The 20,997-nt window shown below is 45.2% G+C and overlaps 2 protein-coding genes across 2 annotated transcripts in view; one reads left to right on the top strand and one right to left on the bottom strand.

Moving 5' to 3' along the window:
- COL20A1 (collagen type XX alpha 1 chain) overlaps positions 1-8,359 on the top strand; it is a 295,073-nt gene extending 286,714 nt beyond the window's left edge. The window contains exon 32 of the mRNA XM_063959238.1: positions 7,698-8,359. Within this exon, the coding sequence (XP_063815308.1) occupies positions 7,698-7,742 (45 nt within the window). The 3' untranslated portion in view covers positions 7,743-8,359. The remainder of the gene's footprint in view (positions 1-7,697) is intronic.
- The window catches only part of CHRNA4 (cholinergic receptor nicotinic alpha 4 subunit), a 140,643-nt gene that overhangs the window by 54,913 nt on the left and 64,733 nt on the right, over positions 1-20,997 (bottom strand). Inside the window, exon 4 of the mRNA XM_063959240.1 lies at positions 7,687-7,796. Within this exon, the coding sequence (XP_063815310.1) occupies positions 7,687-7,796 (110 nt within the window). The remainder of the gene's footprint in view (positions 1-7,686; positions 7,797-20,997) is intronic.

The raw sequence follows: 20,997 nt of genomic DNA, 5'->3' as shown, positions 1-20,997 counted from the left end.
GTCTGTATCTGTCTCTTGTATAGTACATGCTCAGTGCCTGCATCATTTTGCTTTGCCAAAACGAGACAGGACAACTGCAGATATATTTACTAGGCAGTAGTGCATGGAAGATATTAGTTCCTAATAGGCTTTGTTTGCCGAAACAGAAATACTTTAAGCAAGGGATAAAATAAAATCCGTTTTGGGCCAGAGTGTGCTCGGACATTTAGCTGCCTGATCTCGATGTACCATAGACGTTTGCATATGAGTTATATCTGCAGTGTAACAAACAATTATTTTATTACTGCAACAAAATAAAAATAGAAAAATATACACACGCCGTTTTTATAGTTTTGCATCAAGAAAAATTAGCTTGTTTTGTAAATACCCATCATCTTTTTGCTACCTAAATCTTGCTGCATAAGACACTGTGCTGTGCAAAGCTACACATTATGGCAACATGAATTGCAATTCCTTTTAATACAATATTGCCAAAGATATCACAGAGATAGCTCTGTCATTTCCTACATTTTTAGCAAGTACCGCTGTTCTCATAGCTTTCTATGGGAACGGTTCTAGCATTTTAGCAAGCTCGCAAAAATGTGGCATTAGCCAATTTTCATGTTGAAAGACCAGCCAGAGATGGATTTCTCATGACTCCCTGATAAGTTGCAGCCCTAACCCTCCATCTTTGCAACAAAAAAAATCTATGCATATGCGAGACCTGTACGGACGTAAAATATAGTCATGATATATATATATATATATATATATATATATATACACACAGGGGTTGGGGTGCGGTGGGCTGTGACCACCGAACTCAAATATACCAAACAGAAAACCCAGCACTCTCCTAAGCCACTTCATTCACCTTAATGCTTTAATATACATCTAAATAAACAATGGGGTTTTGGTTTATGAATTGTACAATGCATATAAGCTTGCGGCCCACTCCACGGGACCCCATTTCACCGCAAGTCCTACTCTATCACAAACTTTCACATAGAGTTTATAGAAACCTGGCAACTGCTGTCTCATAGAGGAAAATGTGCTTATCTGGTTTAAAGCTTACCTGCCACACTTATGGCTTTTTAAAGGTAAGACAGTCACCAACACAAATAACACAACTACACAAGTGTGCTTACCTTGTTTACAGCTCACCTGCCAACAGACTACTGGCATTCAAAGTAAGACAGTCACCAACACACCTAAATAGCAGCTGATCCAGGTTAAAGGTAAATGAGCTTAGGGGTGCATGAGAGAGAGATATGGTCACAAATGGGCCAATTAAAAATTAACCCTGTTATACAAACAAACACGAGGAACCACTGCGCTCGCCATTCCCAGGGGTTGGGGTGCGGTGGGCTGTGACCACCAAACTCAAATATACCAAACAGAAAGCCCAGCACTCTCCTAAGCAGCTTCATTCACCTTAATTAAGGTGAATGAAGCTGCTTAGGAGAGTGCTGGGCTTTCTGTTTGGTATATATATATATATATATATATGTATATATAAAGCTTAATGTTATATAATACTTTAGAATATGTGGATCACATAGAGTAGCCGTACTTGGTCTTCCTGTTTGTGTGTCTACATCTTATCCGCAGTGATACTGTAGTTTTAACCTTTAAGGGTAGCTCTTTCTGGGGCCTATTTATTAGTATTTGCACTCTACCCCAGTGATAGTATTTGCTGCAAAAACAGTTTAATAAATAGGCTCTTATAAACAAGGCCACTATTGAGCCATAAAGGGGGGTATGGTAGCAAGGGACTCAGGCTGCCTAGGGGCACCCAGCTGGCATAGGGGGTCAATCATGATCAAACTGTTTTTTATTATGAAATTTGAAGTGCTGTACTCTGGCCCCAGGAGGAATAAGCAGGCACACCCACCCATATTTTGGGGGTTCAAGGGGCCTCCCTGTTGCTCTGAAGCCTAACTGCTCATTGCAGGCTCAGAGAGTTCTGCATCAGGTTGGTGGGTAACCAGGAGCATGGTCATAACCCCTTCTGCTGTCCAGGTTTGTGAAAACATGGAGCAGCTAATTTCTGGTGTGTGAGTAGTGAACTAATGATAATGTACAGCACACTAGGGGAGATGTATTATCAGTTGATAAGTGTTAGATGCGCAAATCCAGCACAATTTGACGTGTATATCGATCATCAGCATGTATTACAAAGCAGTTACTGTACTGATGTTGCTGTTGTCATACAGATTGAAGGTGATGGTATTGTGGGAGCTCTTATTAAAAAATGACACTCTCCGTTTTGTGACTTAATATTTTTTCCACACAGTATCTGTAGCACGTCCATTGACGTGACTGGGAGCATCCTCATGCATGCTTTCTGTCTGCAAATGGGATCTCGCATGTTTTTGCTAGAACATGTCTATAGTATGTGCATTGGGATTGTAGAGAAATAGCACACCTGCATTAGGCCAATGCGCTAAGGGATTTGTAGATTGCCAGAAGAGGCAGCTACATTTCAGCATTTCCAATTCTTCTGGGCCCTACAATTCTTTTGGAAGCCCTGCCTATGAACAAAAAAATAATTATTGGGGTTCAAACATGCCTGGGACCTGACTACTCGGCTCCAGCTTTTATGAGTTTTTGTCCAACCACGAGGAGCACTGATAACCCAATAGTAACCCTAAATGGTTGTCTAGCTGAACTCCAGAAGTGGATGAGTGCCAGGTGGCTGTGACTGGACCCGGATAAAACAGAGGTCCTTATGATAGGACCGCAACATCAAAGGACAAGACTGCAGCATAGCCAACCAACTGGACTTGCACTCGGGGATTCAGAATTACAAACTACTGATCGTGTGTGGAATTTTGGCGTTGTCCTGGATGGTGGCTTGACAATTAAACATCAGATATCAGCCACAATCAAATCCTCATTCTTTCACCTGAGGAACATAGCCAGAATCAAGCACTTAATTCTCTCAGATGATCTGCCAAAAACCATACATGCATTTGTATCATCTTGATTAGACTACTGCAATGCCCTCTACCTTGGTCTCCCAGCAAAAGAATTGCACCGCTTACAGCTGGTGCAAAACACAGCTGCCAGGCTGTTAACCTATCAGCCCCGTTCTAGCCACATAACACCCATACTCTACTCCCTTCACTGGCTGCCTGTAAGATGGCGAATCATCTTCAGGATAGGCTTACTGAATTTCAAAGCAGTACATGACCAGGGCCCAAGGTACCTGACGCAGCTTCTGACCCCATACTGCCCCACTCGATTACTGCGATCTGTAGATGAAGGACTTTTAGCAGTACCTAGAATCTCTCGTAATTCATCTGGGGGTCGAGCTTTTAATCATGCGGCTCCGACTCTATGGAACTCACTTCCCCGCACAATGCGAGAGGCCCCAACTATAGAATCCTTCAAAAGTAGACTCAAGACTTTCCTGTTTACTCAAGCATTCCCATAAATGTCCCTTTAGTATCTACATGTTTCTGTATTTTATGAAAAGCTGTTCTGTACTATATTATGCTACAGTATGTATCTGTTAAGCGCCTTGAGTCCTAATGGAGAAAGAGTGCTATATAAATAAAATTATTATTATTATTATTATTATTATTATTATTATTACTACTATAAAGAGACCATCAGATCTTCTGTTTAGGAAGAAAAGAAGTATAATAACAACCAAAAACGTAGTTTATTTTATTTTATATTTTGCACTTTACAGTATGTTTTCAATGTGCATGCAGATGGGTAAAATGGGATCATAGATCATTGCTCTAAAAGAGAATTACCAACTTGTACTTTTGATGCAATAACAGAAGCCAATGGTCACCCTGAGCCTATTCTCCAGAGAGCTCATACTAAACGCATGCTAAACTCCAGTCAGTGAGCAACTTACTAGCATCCTAATCTCATAGCAATTTCCCCTCCAAGGTCTTACAATTTTTCTTTTTTTTCTCTGCTACTTTCACAAGATTTGTCAAGCAGTAAATGACATTCTGATAACGTGTTTCTTAAATGAAATGTCACACTGATGAAATAAATTACATGAAATGACTTGTAAAGCACTGACGGTAGCATAAAAAAAAAAATATTTCGTGAAACAAGTTATTTTACAACTCACAAAAGACAAAATTAGAAATGTCGACATTTAGTGATATTTCATCACTAAATGACCATTGACATTATTTACTTGGTTTAAAAAGTATTTTCTGCCACAATAATTACTTTCTTCATATGACTAAGATGATAATAAAGCAATAAATTCAATAATATTTTTATCTAAAAAAAGCCACTTTGAAAGTACATGTTGTTCCAAAATGACACTAATTATATTCTGATCCCTCAGTAACACCACTTTATCACCAAGTCTGGATTAGCTGTACAAAGTACAATCTTGCTGTTTTGCTTAGTAAATTAAACTTGAGAATCATTGTAATTATAACAGATGGTAAAAGTGTGGGGGCATCTACTGGAACAGTTTCCCTAAAGGTTTTTCCACTGTCAAATGATTTTAATTTGCTGGCCTATTTATGCCAAGTTCTGCACCATTTACTAATTACTAATATCAATCAACCTATTTAAGGGGTCTATGGGAATGATTCAGACCTGATCGTAGATGTGCTAAATTTAGCACATCTACGATCAGCTTCCCTGACATGCAGGGGATGAGGGGGGTGGGGCGGGGGGGGACACGCCCAGCACATGGCTAGTCCGCCCCGCATGTCGGGCCCTACCCCGTCGTACAAGCACAAAAGCATTGCGTCAATGCTTTTATACTGTATACTGCGCGCTGGCAGAGAGCTACTCGTCGCTGCCTGGGTCGCAGCGGCTGCATGTTACATTACGCAGCCGCGACAGCCCGCCCCCCCCCCCCAATGGTCCAGGCACGCCTGCGTTCCCCAGACCTCGCCCCTAAATGGCGCCCAAACGCCCCCTCCTGCCCACTGACCGCCTCTGACTGTCAATCAGGCAGAGGCGATCGCAGGGCTAAGACAGCCGTCAGCTGTCTGCCATGTCGGTGCATGCGCACTTCAGACCTGAACGCTGTTGTGCGAACACGCACAGCAGTGATCAGGTCTGAATTAGCCCCTGTGCATTAAGCCATGGAGAGAGATAAACTGGATGGACATAAAGTACCAGCTAAACAGCTCCTTACTGTGCTTTTAAAGGCTTTGGGGCCCATTTATCAATGAGTTTTAGCTCTTTAAAACTCATTGCATATGATAAATGGTGCCCCAGCCAATCAGCTCCCAACTGTATTTTTTTTTTTAAACACATGACAGTTGGGAGCTGATTGGCTTTAGCACCAATTATCATACACCAGTTCTAAATAGTTAAAACTTATTGATAAATGGGGCCCTTTGTTTGAATAATGACAGGAGTTGATGGTTGGTACTTTATCTCTCTCCACTCTATCACTCTCCAAGGATTAGTACATAGACCCCTAATCCTCAGAAAGAATTGTTTATTTTTACTGCCCGGGGATGCGAGGATGCTCTGCTGTGCTCTCTGTATGGGATAGAAATTGTATATAGGGAGTAGCTTTGTGTTGCAAACTACATGAAGAATCTATTTAGCAACACTTGCAGGAGGACATGTGCAAGCCGGGCGCCGGATGATAGGTTGACAGTCAATAGGTCGACCCCATATGGTCGACATGCATTACGTCGACAGGTAAAAGAAGTCAACAGAGTCAATGCCAATGGTCAACACACATTGTCGACACAAGTTTTTGTTTAAAAAAATTATCAAACTTTTTTTGTTTTCAAATCTCATCATTTACCATCCACATGGACTACGTTTGAGAATAGTAACCTTGCCTGAAGCATGGTGAGTGAAGTGGTACACTAATTGGGGCCACATGGGGTTTAAAATGGTTAATGGCACCCAAAAACAAACAATACTTGTGTCAACATTTTCTGTGTCGACCGTTTGACTGTGTCAACCTTTTGTACCTTCAACCTTATCCGGTGTCTACCCTTTACATGTTGGTCTATTGAACCCTGTCGACCTCTTGCATGTTAACCATATATGGTCAACCTATTGACTGTCATCCTAATTATGGTCGACCCAATGATACACAACCCTGCAAGCCAACACATTAAGGGGGCAATTCAGACTGGATGGCTGGGCATGCGGGGCATGTCAGGAAAAGTCCTGGTGAGTATGCCTCCTAATAGAAGAGGAACTGTGTAGAGAACAGCCATTTATATTCAACTCACTGCCTGTGTAGCCCCAGCTACATGTGTCTTTACTATCTGTATAAACTCATGAACATTCATCGGAAATACACAATGCGTATGATCTAATCATTATAGCATTAGTCTGAGAACGGTAAAATGATCGTTTACCATCTACTATAGGTTGTTAGAATATTCACTTACTGTAAGTGTTCTGTATAAGAATTATCTCACATTGCACCTGATTCAGAGTCGCATGCTGTTGTAGCAGCCTCTTTTACTACTGCCAGTTTTCTGCATCTTGTGCTACTGATACTACTGATACTAAGCCACTGATACTGAGAGATCCACTTGCAGTGTCTTACGACTCTGTCTCAGTGTATCTTTATATGCACCACCGATACTTGCATCAGCCCCATGGAAGGTGCAATTTCTCTGTCTCAGTATGTCCCTCTGTGTGAGTGGCTGTGCATCTTTGGACGCAACCACACACAGTGACATGCCTGTGACATGCCCGCGTCCACTTAGCCACCGCCCTGTTACGTCCCAAGAAGGGATACAGGGGATTGGTATGAAATACCTCCAATCAATATCCCAACGGTCGAAATCCCGATAGCAATTGACCGATGGTCAAAATCCCGACAAGGTCAAAATACTGACATGTAAAATGCTGACAGGTCAAAATACCGACATGCGTTTTTCATGTTTTTTGTGTGTGTATGTCGACATGGACACCATATAAGTGTACCGTGTCCCCTCGCATGGCTCGCCATGCTTCGGGCACGGTGCCTCGCTGCGCTCGGCACACTATTATATTCTCCCTCCAGGTCCACTGGGATGGTAAAGTATGAACAAGTCGGTTTCAATGAAAAATCATGAAAAACTCATGTTGGCATTTTGACCTGTCGGCATTTCACATGTCGGTATTTTGACCTTGTCGGTTTTTTAAATGTCGGTATTTTGTCCATGTCGGGATTATGACCTTGTTGGGATTTTGACCGTCGGTCAATTGCTGTCGGGATTTCGACCGTCGGTATTTTGATTGGAGGTAAATTGGCTGCATCCCGGATACAGCTACAGTATGTAATGAAACCAGGTTTTGATTTGGAATTCTTGCTGAATATTAATGTTGGCTGTACACCCTGCAGTATTGCAGCTGATGTTGGCAATTGACGGTATCGCATTATTGTGTGGTCTGAACTGTTACAGCTGCTCCAATCTGACAACTGGAACAGTCCACATGTTCTGTTTCCTGGCACTCATTACAAGAAGGAAAATCAGCCCATGTGTGCCCAGCTAATGCCATTCAAGCTTCCTCTGCAAATCTGTTTGCAGGATAGAAAGTTATCGCCGACCCTTCCCTTATAAGTTCTGAATTTAGATTTGGATAAATATTGAACAGAATTTTTTGTAGAATGACTGATATTCATCTGATTTTTTTTTAAATGATGGATTTACTAAAACCACACTAATTTGGTATTTACACTGCAATGAAAAGTTAAATGTAAACCTGGCCTTCAACGACCCGGAAACTTTTACATCTTCTCACTTGTTATACAGGACAATATCTGGCCTCCAGATCAGCTCAGAGGGGATCCGTATTGATGTGACATTCTCATACTCCAGAGGGTCCCATCGCAGTTTGTAATCGTTCCATTCCTAAAGAGAGCATGAAGACAAGAGATACCATCACAAGATCATTTCTCAGCTTGGCAAGCCCTCTTCCAGGACACATGCTGCTCTCCTGTACACTTACAGTACTGCACTGTTATCACTCAAATGACTCTCATGTATTTATCAGTGCTGACCCTACTACTACTAGTACTAACTGCTAAATCCTGAGGCCATACCTCCCAACAAAGATCTTTGGTAATTTGGGGACTGAGGTCATGGCTACATCACACTGGGCACACGAATCAGGACAAATGCCCAGATTGTGGGACAGTCACCTGATATCGGAATGGTTAGGAGGTATGTGAGGTATATCCAAAAAAAGTTTCCATGGACACATTTCTGCTGAGCTGGCACATACTGTTTATGCATGTTCTGCATGATATTGTCTTGTCAAACCTTAGAGCCACACAATCCCCATCATGATGTGTAAACAGGGCCGGTTCAGGGGCTTTTTGCGGCCCGGGTGGCAATAGGGGGCGTGGCTTCATACAGGGGGCGTGGTCAGTTACGCCCCCTGTACAGTAGTAGCGCCGCTGAAATGATGTGCGGTGCGCGATGACGTCATCGCGCACCGCACAGCAAAGGTCCTCTCCACAAAGGAAAACTAGACGCTACGCATCTAGTTCCCTTCGTGGAGAGGACCTTTTCTGTGCGGTGCGCGATGACGTCAATGCGCACCGAACATCATTACAGTAAAGTTCCTCTCCACGAAGGGAAACTAGACGTGTAGCGTCTATTTTCCCTTCACAGCGGGCAGCCCAAGAAGGGAAACTAGACGCGTAGCGTCTATTGTCCCTTCACAGTGGGCAGCGGGACAGCGGACAGCGGCAGCGGGGGCACAGCAGCAGCGGATCTTGCCATGGTGCAGCGCCCTCCGGATGGCGCCGGCGCCCTCTGGAAGGCGGCGCCCCGGGCAAAAGTCCTGCTTGCCCGTGGCAAGATCCGCTACTGTGTGTAAAGTGAATATTAAATGCAATAGTTTTTGTTATACATAGCTTTATCTGAGTGTCAGATCTAGCTTATGTACTGTATCTATATTAAAGTCATAACTGCTTACTTTTCTGTCCTCTGTGATTTATGGCTTTGCAAACAAATGGGCGCAATTTGAAACATCACAGCACATCTCAGTCCTCCTTTCAGGAGAATTGTCTGGTCTTCAGGGAGTCCGCCTCTTAGAAGAGCAGAGGACCTGATTCAGAACTGGACTCAAAGACATATTTTTTTTTTTTACAGTTGAGTGATTATTGGTAGTCTGCGCATACGGAGTGAAGTTGACTTTCTCAGCAATTTTGTGAGCCTAGCTAGTGTATAAATCCACTAAACACTGAGGCACAAAAGTGAATTGATAATCTGGATACTGCTTCAGCACACATTGGGGACTATTTATCAAATAATATTTGCAGGAAACTCCATGAAAGTGCCAAAAGTCATGGGATAAAGGTATGTAAAAGGTGACTGTAGGTGGCGTCACAATACTGTGATGTCTTGTAAATGGCCAGATCTGCATCAGTTGTAATCTGACATTGGCAAGACAACATGAATTATCGGAATTTGAACAGGGTATGATAGTGGGTGCAGGGGTGTATCCACCCATTGGCCAGGATGGCACTCGCCAGGGGCGCCAGGCAAGGAGGGGGCGCCGCCTGACGGTGCCACCCGGGGCCAAAGGGTAGAAAAGTAGTACTATCAGACTGTACCTAGAGATGAGCGCCTGAAATTTTTCGGGTTTTGTGTTTTGGTTTTGGGTTCGGTTCCGCGGCCGTGTTTTGGGTTCGAACACGTTTTGGCAAAACCTCACCGAATTTTTTTTGTCGGATTCGGGTGTGTTTTGGATTCGGGTGTTTTTTTCAAAAAACACTAAAAAACAGCTTAAATCATAGAATTTGGGGGTCATTTTGATCCCAAAGTATTATTAACCTCAAAAACCATAATTTACACTCATTTTCAGTCTATTCTGAATACCTCACACCTCACAATATTATTTTTAGTCCTAAAATTTGCACCGAGGTCGCTGTGTGAGTAAGATAAGCGACCCTAGTGGCCGACACAAACACCGGGCCCATCTAGGAGTGGCACTGCAGTGTCACGCAGGATGTCCCTTCCAAAAAACCCTCCCCAAACAGCACATGACGCAAAGAAAAAAAGAGGCGCAATGAGGTAGCTGTGTGAGTAAGATTAGCGACCCTAGTGGCCGACACAAACACCGGGCCCATCTAGGAGTGGCACTGCAGTGTCACGCAGGATGGCCCTTCCAAAAAACCCTCCCCAAACAGCACATGACGCAAAGAAAAAAAGAGGCGCAATGAGGTAGCTGTGTGAGTAAGATTAGCGACCCTAGTGGCCGACACAAACACCGGGCCCATCTAGGAGTGGCACTGCAGTGTCACGCAGGATGTCCCTTCCAAAAAACCCTCCCCAAACAGCACATGACGCAAAGAAAAAAAGAGGCGCAATGAGGTAGCTGTGTGAGTAAGATTAGCGACCCTAGTGGCCGACACAAACACCGGGCCCATCTAGGAGTGGCACTGCAGTGTCACGCAGGATGTCCCTTCCAAAAAACCCTCCCCAAACAGCACATGACGCAAAGAAAAAAAGAGGCGCAATGAGGTAGCTGACTGTGTGAGTAAGATTAGCGACCCTAGTGGCCGACACAAACACCGGGCCCATCTAGGAGTGGCACTGCAGTGTCACGCAGGATGTCCCTTCCAAAAAACCCTCCCCAATCAGCACATGATGCAAAGAAAAAGAAAAGAAAAAAGAGGTGCAAGATGGAATTGTCCTTGGGCCCTCCCACCCACCCTTATGTTGTATAAACAAAACAGGACATGCACACTTTAACCAACCCATCATTTCAGTGACAGGGTCTGCCACACGACTGTGACTGATATGACGGGTTGGTTTGGACCCCCACCAAAAAAGAAGCAATTAATCTCTCCTTGCACAAACTGGCTCTACAGAGGCAAGATGTCCACCTCATCTTCACCCTCCGATATATCACCGTGTACATCCCCCTCCTCACAGATTATCAATTCGTCCCCACTGGAATCCACCATCTCAGCTCCCTGTGTACTTTGTGGAGGCAATTGCTGCTGGTCAATGTCTCCGCGGAGGAATTGATTATAATTCATTTTAATGAACATCATCTTCTCCACATTTTCTGGATGTAACCTCGTACGCCGATTGCTGACAAGGTGAGCGGCGGCACTAAACACTCTTTCGGAGTACACACTTGTGGGAGGGCAACTTAGGTAGAATAAAGCCAGTTTGTGCAAGGGCCTCCAAATTGCCTCTTTTTCCTGCCAGTATAAGTACGGACTGTGTGACGTGCCTACTTGGATGCGGTCACTCATATAATCCTCCACCATTCTATCAATGTTGAGAGAATCATATGCAGTGACAGTAGACGACATGTCCGTAATCGTTGTCAGGTCCTTCAGTCCGGACCAGATGTCAGCATCAGCAGTCGCTCCAGACTGCCCTGCATCACCGCCAGCGGGTGGGCTCGGAATTCTGAGCCTTTTCCTCGCACCCCCAGTTGCGGGAGAATGTGAAGGAGGAGATGTTGACAGGTCGCGTTCCGCTTGACTTGACAATTTTGTCACCAGCAGGTCTTTCAACCCCAGCAGACTTGTGTCTGCCGGAAAGAGAGATCCAAGGTAGGCTTTAAATCTAGGATCGAGCACGGTGGCCAAAATGTAGTGCTCTGATTTCAACAGATTGACCACCCGTGAATCCTTGTTAAGCGAATTAAGGGCTGCATCCACAAGTCCCACATGCCTAGCGGAATCGCTCCCTTTTAGCTCCTTCTTCAATGCCTCCAGCTTCTTCTGCAAAAGCCTGATGAGGGGAATGACCTGACTCAGGCTGGCAGTGTCTGAACTGACTTCACGTGTGGCAAGTTCAAAGGGCATCAGAACCTTGCACAACGTTGAAATCATTCTCCACTGCACTTGAGACAGGTGCATTCCACCTCCTATATCGTGCTCAATTGTATAGGCTTGAATGGCCTTTTGCTGCTCCTCCAACCTCTGAAGCATATAGAGGTTTGAATTCCACCTCGTTACCACTTCTTGCTTCAGATGATGGCAGGGCAGGTTCAGTAGTTTTTGGTGGTACTCCAGTCTTCTGTACGTGGTGCCTGTACGCCGAAAGTGTCCCGCAATTTTTCTGGCCACCGACAGCATCTCTTGCACGCCCCTGTCGTTTTTTAAAAAATTCTGCACCACCAAATTCAAGGTATGTGCAAAACATGGGACGTGCTGGAATTTGCCCATATTTAATGCACACACAATATTGCTGGCGTTGTCCGATGCCACAAATCCACAGGAGAGTCCAATTGGGGTAAGCCATTCCGCGATGATCTTCCTCAGTTGCCGTAAGAGGTTTTCAGCTGTGTGCGTATTCTGGAAAGCGGTGATACAAAGCGTAGCCTGCCTAGGAAAGAGTTGGCGTTTGCGAGATGCTGCTACTGGTGCCGCCGCTGCTGTTCTTGCGGCGGGAGTCCATACATCTACCCAGTGGGCTGTCACAGTCATATAGTCCTGACCCTGCCCTGCTCCACTTGTCCACATGTCCGTGGTTAAGTGGACATTGGGTACAACTGCATTTTTTAGGACACTGGTGAGTCTTTTTCTGACGTCCGTGTACATTCTCGGTATCGCCTGCCTAGAGAAGTGGAACCTAGATGGTATTTGGTAACGGGGGCACACTGCCTCAATAAATTGTCTAGTTCCCTGTGAACTAACGGCGGATACCGGACGCACGTCTAACACCAACATAGTTGTCAAGGCCTCAGTTATCCGCTTTGCAGTAGGATGACTGCTGTGATATTTCATCTTCCTCGCAAAGGACTGTTGAACAGTCAATTGCTTACTGGAAGTAGTACAAGTGGGCTTACGACTTCCCCTCTGGGATGACCATCGACTCCCAGCGGCAACAACAGCAGCGCCAGCAGCAGTAGGCGTTACACGCAAGGATGCATCGGAGGAATCCCAGGCAGGAGAGGACTCGTCAGAATTGCCAGTGACATGGCCTGCAGGACTATTGGCATTCCTGGGGAAGGAGGAAATTGACACTGAGGGAGTTGGTGGGGTGGTTTGCGTGAGCTTGGTTACAAGAGGAAGGGATTTACTGGTCAGTGGACTGCTTCCGCTGTCACCCAAAGTTTTTGAACTTGTCACTGACTTATTATGAATGCGCTGCAGGTGACGTATAAGGGAGGATGTTCCGAGGTGGTTAACGTCCTTACCCCTACTTATTACAGCTTGACAAAGGGAACACACGGCTTGACACCTGTTGTCCGCATTTCTGGTGAAATACCTCCACACCGAAGAGCTGATTTTTTTGGTATTTTCACCTGGCATGTCAACGGCCATATTCCTCCCACGGACAACAGGTGTCTCCCCGGGTGCCTGACTTAAACAAACCACCTCACCATCAGAATCCTCCTGGTCAATTTCCTCCCCAGCGCCAGCAACACCCATATCCTCCTCATCCTGGTGTACTTCAACACTGACATCTTCAATCTGACTATCAGGAACTGGACTGCGGGTGCTCCTTCCAGCACTTGCAGGGGGCGTGCAAATGGTGGAAGGCGCATGCTCTTCACGTCCAGTGTTGGGAAGGTCAGGCATCGCAACCGACACAATTGGACTCTCCTTGTGGATTTGGGATTTCGAAGAATGCACAGTTCTTTGCTGTGCTGCTTTTGCCAGCTTGAGTCTTTTCATTTTTCTAGCGAGAGGCTGAGTGCTTCCATCCTTATGTGAAGCTGAACCACTAGCCATGAACATAGGCCAGGGCCTCAGCCGTTCCTTGCCACTCCGTGTGGTAAATGGCATATTGGCAAGTTTACGCTTCTCCTCCGACAATTTTATTTTAGGTTTTGGAGTCCTTTTTTTACTGATATTTGGTGTTTTGGATTTGACATGCTCTGTACTATGACATTGGGCATCGGCCTTGGCAGACGACGTTGCTGGCATTTCATCGTCTCGGCCATGACTAGTGGCAGCAGCTTCAGCACGAGGTGGAAGTGGATCTTGATCTTTCCCTAATTTTGGAACCTCAACATTTTTGTTCTCCATATTTTAATAGGCACAACTAAAAGGCACCTCAGGTAAACAATGGAGATGGATGGATTGGATACTAGTATACAATTATGGACGGGCTGCCGAGTGCCGACACAGAGGTAGCCACAGCCGTGAACTACCGCACTGTACTGTGTCTGCTGCTAATATATAGACTGGTTGATAAAGAGATAGTATACTCGTAACTAGTATGTATGTATAAAGAAAGAAAAAAAAACCACGGTTAGGTGGTATATACAATTATGGACGGGCTGCCGAGTGCCGACACAGAGGTAGCCACAGCCGTGAACTACCGCACTGTACTGTGTCTGCTGCTAATATATAGACTGGTTGATAAAGAGATAGTATACTCGTAACTAGTATGTATGTATAAAGAAAGAAAAAAAAACCACGGTTAGGTGGTATATACAATTATGGACGGGCTGCCGAGTGCCGACACAGAGGTAGCCACAGCCGTGAACTACCGCACTGTACTGTGTCTGCTGCTAATATATAGACTGGTTGATAAAGAGATAGTATACTCGTAACTAGTATGTATGTATAAAGAAAGAAAAAAAAACCACGGTTAGGTGGTATATACAATTATGGACGGGCTGCCGAGTGCCGACACAGAGGTAGCCACAGCCGTGAACTACCGCACTGTACTGTGTCTGCTGCTAATATAGACTGGTTGATAAAGAGATAGTATACTCGTAACTAGTATGTATGTATAAAGAAAGAAAAAAAAACCACGGTTAGGTGGTATATACAATTATGGACGGGCTGCCGAGTGCCGACACAGAGGTAGCCACAGCCGTGAACTACCGCACTGTACTGTGTCTGCTGCTAATATAGACTGGTTGATAAAGAGATAGTATACTCGTAACTAGTATGACTATAAATAAAGAAAAAAAAACCACGGTTAGGTGGTATATACAATTATGGACGGGCTGCCGAGTGCCGACACAGAGGTAGCCACAGCCGTGAACTACCGCACTGTACTGTGTCTGCTGCTAATATATAGACTGGTTGATAAAGAGATAGTATACTCGTAACTAGTATGTATGTATAAAGAAAGAAAAAAAAACCACGGTTAGGTGGTATATACAATTATGGACGGGCTGCCGAGTGCCGACACAGAGGTAGCCACAGCCGTGAACTACCGCACTGTACTGTGTCTGCTGCTAATATAGACTGGTTGATAAAGAGATAGTATACTCGTAACTAGTATGTATGTATAAAGAAAGAAAAAAAAAACACGGTTAGGTGGTATATACAATTATGGACGGGCTGCCGAGTGCCGACACAGAGGTAGCCACAGCCGTGAACTACCGCACTGTACTGTGTCTGCTGCTAATATAGACTGGTTGATAAAGAGATAGTATACTCGTAACTAGTATGTATGTATAAAGAAAGAAAAAAAAACCACGGTTAGGTGGTATATACAATTATGGACGGGCTGCCGAGTGCCGACACAGAGGTAGCCACAGCCGTGAACTACCGCACTGTACTGTGTCTGCTGCTAATATATAGACTGGTTGATAAAGAGATAGTATACTCGTAACTAGTATGTATGTATAAAGAAAGAAAAAAAAAACCACGGTTAGGTGGTATATACAATTATGGACGGGCTGCCGAGTGCCGACACAGAGGTAGCCACAGCCGTGAACTACCGCACTGTACTGTGTCTGCTGCTAATATAGACTGGTTGATAAAGAGATAGTATACTCGTAACTAGTATGTATGTATAAAGAAAGAAAAAAAAACCACGGTTAGGTGGTATATACAATTATGGACGGGCTGCCGAGTGCCGACACAGAGGTAGCCACAGCCGTGAACTACCGCACTGTACTGTGTCTGCTGCTAATATAGACTGGTTGATAAAGAGATAGTATACTCGTAACTAGTATGACTATAAAGAAAGAAAAAAAAAACACGGTTAGGTGGTATATACAATTATGGACGGGCTGCCGAGTGCCGACACAGAGGTAGCCACAGCCGTGAACTACCGCACTGTACTGTGTCTGCTGCTAATATATAGACTGGTTGATAAAGAGATAGTATACTCGTAACTAGTATGTATGTATAAAGAAAGAAAAAAAAAACACGGTTAGGTGGTATATACAATTATGGACGGGCTGCCGAGTGCCGACACAGAGGTAGCCACAGCCGTGAACTACCGCACTGTACTGTGTCTGCTGCTAATATAGACTGGTTGATAAAGAGATAGTATACTACTAATATTATATATACTGGTGGTCAGGTCACTGGTCACTAGTCACACTGGCAGTGGCACTCCTGCAGCAAAAGTGTGCACTGTTTAATTTTAATATAATATTATGTACTCCTGGCTCCTGCTATAACCTATAACTGGCACTGCAGTAGTGCTCCCCAGTCTCCCCCACAATTATAAGCTGTGTGAGCTGAGCAGTCAGACAGATATATAATATATATAGATGATGCAGCACACTGGCCTGAGCCTGAGCAGTGCACACAGATATGGTATGTGACTGACTGAGTCACTGTGTGTATCGCTTTTTTCAGGCAGAGAACGGATATATTAAATAAACTGCACTGTGTGTCTGGTGGTCACTCACTATATAATATATTATGTACTCCTGGCTCCTGCTATAACCTATAACTGGCACTGCAGTAGTGCTCCCCAGTCTCCCCCACAATTATAAGCTGTGTGAGCTGAGCAGTCAGACAGATATATATATAATATTATATATAGATAATAGATGATGCAGCACACTGGCCTGAGCCTGAGCAGTGCACACAGATATGGTATGTGACTGAGTCACTGTGTGCTGTGTATCGCTTTTTTCAGGCAGAGAACGGATTATAAAGTAAACTGCACTGTCCTCACTAGTAAACTCTCTCCACTCAGTCTCTACACTTCTACAGTAACAGTACTCCTCCTAGTCAGCTCCAGTAAATCTCTCTCAGTCTCTTATAATCTAAATGGAGAGGACGCCAGCCACGTCCTCTCCCTATCAATCTCAATGCACGTGTGAAAATGGCGGTGACGCGCGGCTCCTTATATAGAATCCGAGTCTCGCGATAGAATCCGAGCCTCGCGAGAATCCGACAGCGTCATGATGACGTTCGGGCGCGCTCGGGTTAACCGAGCAAGGCGGGAAGATCCGAGTCGCTCGGACCCGTGAAAAAAAACATGAAGTTCTGGCGGGTTCGGATTCAGAGAAACCGAACCCGCTCATCTCTAACTGTACCTGGTAAGAGTCTGTTACTGCTGGAGCGGCGCCCATGTCCAGCAGCACAGCACTTGTAATCATACTCAAAATAAACTACAGCTCCTAGCAGCCCTTGTTGCTGGGAGCTAATGGGAACTGTAGTTTATTTTGAGTCTGATTACAAGTGCGGTGCTGCCGGACACTAGTCTGATCACTAGTGCAGTGCGGTGCTGATGGACACGCCGGCAGTAACAGACTCTCACCAGGTACACAGCAATTGTTATATAGCACAGTACTATAGATCTATTTGTTGTTGAAGATAATAATAAAGTGTCAGTGTTTGGGAGAAGGGACTGTAGTACCTGGAAAACTACATGATTTTCCTTCATGTTAGATGTAAGTAGTAAGTATTGAAAACTTTAACTTGTTGAGTGCAATAAAGAAAATACAAATCTTACCTATTTCAAGGCCAGGTTCAAGGTTCAGTTAATTGTATAATTGATCATTTTATCTTGGAAGTGATGGCACCCTGATGTTTCTTCTAACAGGAAGCACTTCTACCATCCAACTAATGGTGTTTGGTTAATGGCTGGGTCCATTTGAGGCTCATCTCACAGCATTTCATTAGCATTTCATTCGGGATGCAGTCAAGATGTCGGCATTTGGCATCCCGGCGGTCGGAAAGCTGACGCCAGCATCCCGAAACTGCTTGGAATGCTGATGCTGGCATCCCAACATAGATAGCGATACAGAATGCCAAAATCCGTATCGAGTTGGTGCCAAAGTCTCCACTTGCAAGCCACGTGAGAGGGTTAGTGTTAGGCTGCGAGGGTGGGAGGGTTAGGGTTAGTCTGCAGGGAGGGAGATTAGGAAGGGTGGGTTAGGGTTAGGCACCACTGAAGAGGCTGGCGGGGGAGGCGGGTTAGGGTCAGGCTTTGGGAAGGGTGGATTAGGGAGGAGGGATGGTGTAACGTGAATATGAGACACTACTGTGCGGTGTAATGTGAAAAAAGGGATACTACTGTGTGGCATAATTTGATTTGGAAGTACTATTGTGTCCACGCTCTTCCCCCACAAGACCATGCCCCATTTCCAATACTCACACCTTATTTCAAATGTATGTAGAGGGGGCTGGGCGCCAGCCCCTTACTTTGCCAGGGGCGCTTGGACCCCTAGATACATCCCTGAGTGGGTGCCCAATGGATGGAACATTAATTTCCAATGTTAGATGTTTGGACATTCAACATTCCTCGATCTACGATGTCACGTGTTTGCTGGGAATACCTCATGGAAAGCATTTGTACCCACAGTGCACTGGCCGACCACGGGTACTTAATGACCAGCAGCATCTGGCCAGAATTGTCCGTGGTAACAGATAAGCAACACTGGCTCAAAACATATCCACATTCAATGCAGGAGGTGCCAGACGCACATACAGCAGGTAAGTGTAGCATTCTTTAGCTTCCATGGGATATGGAAGCAAAAGACCCACCAAAGTGCCTTTTGTTAACACTATGACCAGATACAGTGCCTCACCTGGGATTGTGATGTTGCTGATTGGACCCTAAAGGACTGGCAACTTGTGGTGTGGTCCAATGAGTAATTGTTCCATTTGTTTTGGGCTGATGGTAGTGTTTGGGTGTGGCGCAGACCAGAGGCGTCACCAGGTGTGGTGACACCCGGTGCGCACCCCTGATGTACTGCCGCGATCGCGGCAAAAAGGGGGGCGTGGCCTTACAGCTAGGGGGCGTGGCTTCGCGGGGATACCGGGATCGTCACTCTGGGGGCGTGCCCAGCATCTCCGGAGATGCTGGGCTTCCCCCAGAGACGGTCTCAGTGTGCTGTCGGCTCCTCTGCTATGACAGGAGCCGGGTGCTGTAACGGAATTTCACACTGCAGCACCTGGCTCCTGTCACTGCGGAGGAGCTGACATTTGGTGTCACCCCCTCCAGGTGTCACACCCGGGTGCGGGCCGCACCCCCCGCACCCGCCTTCTGACGCCACTGGCGCAGACCCATGAGGCCATGGACCCCAGTTGTCAACAAAGCACAGTGCAGGTTGGTGGTGGTTTAATAAATGTGTGGGTTGTGTTCACGTGGCATCGGTTGGCTCCACTGGTCCATCTGAATGTGTCATAGACTGGAAACTGCTACATTTACAGTCCTTCATGGACTTCATGTACCCCCACAATGATGGAAAATTTCAGCAGAAAAATGCCCCATGTCATCATTTCCAAGTTGTTCATAATTGGTTTGAGGAGCATTCTGGAGAGTCCTGATGACCACATCAACTCAATCGAGCATTTATGAGACATGGTGGAGAGGTCCATTCGCACCCAAGATACTGCACCTATAATTATCAGGGAGCTTTGGGAAGCTATCCAGATGACATAAGTCAATATTTCTTCAGAGGTCTGCCGTTTACTTGTGGAATTGTTGCTACATCGAGTTGCTGCACTTCGCCGGGCAAGAGGGGGTCCTACACAAAGGTGTAGTACGGTATGCCGGCGCTCGGGTTCCCGGCGACCAGCATACTGGCGCCGGAAGCCCGACCGCCGGCATACCGACAGCGTGGCGAGCGCAAAGGAGTCCCTTGTGGGCTTGCTGCGCTCGCCACGCTGCGGGCACGGTGGCGCGCTACGCGCACCACACTATTTTATTCTCCCTCCAGGGGGGTTGTGGACCCCCACGAGGGAGAATAGTTGTCGGTATGCTGGGTGTCGGGATTCCGGCGCCGGTATACTGTGTGCCGGGATCCCGACATTCAGCATACAGAAGACCACCCCTACACAATACTAGGCACTTGTCCCATGACTTTTGGCACTTCAGTGTATACACAACAGTATGTTCCCACACTTGCAGCTTCTTATCTATTTCAATGTGTTAATTTAATCTTCTCATCATATTAAATTCATGAAACATTACAATAGATACCCGGTTCCAGTGGATTTATTAAGAAGTTGCAAGTTATGGGAATGCCGACAATAGGAACATGCTGTTGTCTGTCTAAGCCAAGCACCCTTCCGAGTTGTGGATTTTAAATGGAGTAACAGCCCTCCCTGGACTAATATATAATATATATGGTAGTGAGGGATATATATATGGTAGTGAGGTATAAGGGTTTAAGCGCCCAATGGTGTCTTAATTTAGAACATTGTGTCATATATGGTAGACTAAAAAATGTAGGCGGTCCAGATAAAATTTAACAAGGGAAAGTCCTACATTGTCTTAAACTGTAGTGCTTTTTTCTTGTTTTGCTCATTTGTTTATGTACTCAGTAATGGGCGCTGCGGATCCCTTATGGTGCCATATAAAATATATATATCTAGCCAGGGATAACTATACTCATCCTCAATACTACAATTATTTTTTTTGTAGCAAGTGGGAGATTTCAATTGGCAGCGATATTAACAATATATGGCATTTATGTGAAAACCAATTTACTTCTATACAATATCTCAGCCTTAAATTGTTATTGTTGCCGCTGTTGTGATTATTCAGAATTTAAACACCCTTAGATGTGATCATAGAGACAAATGCAGGGTGTACGGCGATGCAATTTGCATTATAATGGCCCTGCTACCTGCTCCGCAGTGCGGCAATTCCCGTCATTAAAGCCTCATCCTAATCTTGTTGTGGGTCATTTATGAACAACAAAAGTGTTGCCATGCAGGTTTCATTATTTGTACGCACATCCAGAACATTTCACAGTTACCGCCTAGTAAGTAAATAAGAAAGTCCCTAGAAATCATTCATACCCTTTTCAGAAAGAAAACTCGGCAATTACCCAGCATGTCAGTGCTGCATCATGTTGCCGGGCTCTGTCTACCCCCCCCCCCCCCTTTCACACCAAGAAGCAAATTACTGGGTCAAGAATTTGGGGGTGTAATTTGGGGATTAACACGGGTATTTTGTCTATGTGAAAAGG

This window comes from Pseudophryne corroboree, chromosome 3, assembly GCF_028390025.1.
Source record: "Pseudophryne corroboree isolate aPseCor3 chromosome 3, aPseCor3.hap2, whole genome shotgun sequence".
NCBI lineage: Eukaryota > Metazoa > Chordata > Amphibia > Anura > Myobatrachidae > Pseudophryne > Pseudophryne corroboree.
This window is presented reverse-complemented; position numbering and strand designations above follow the sequence as displayed.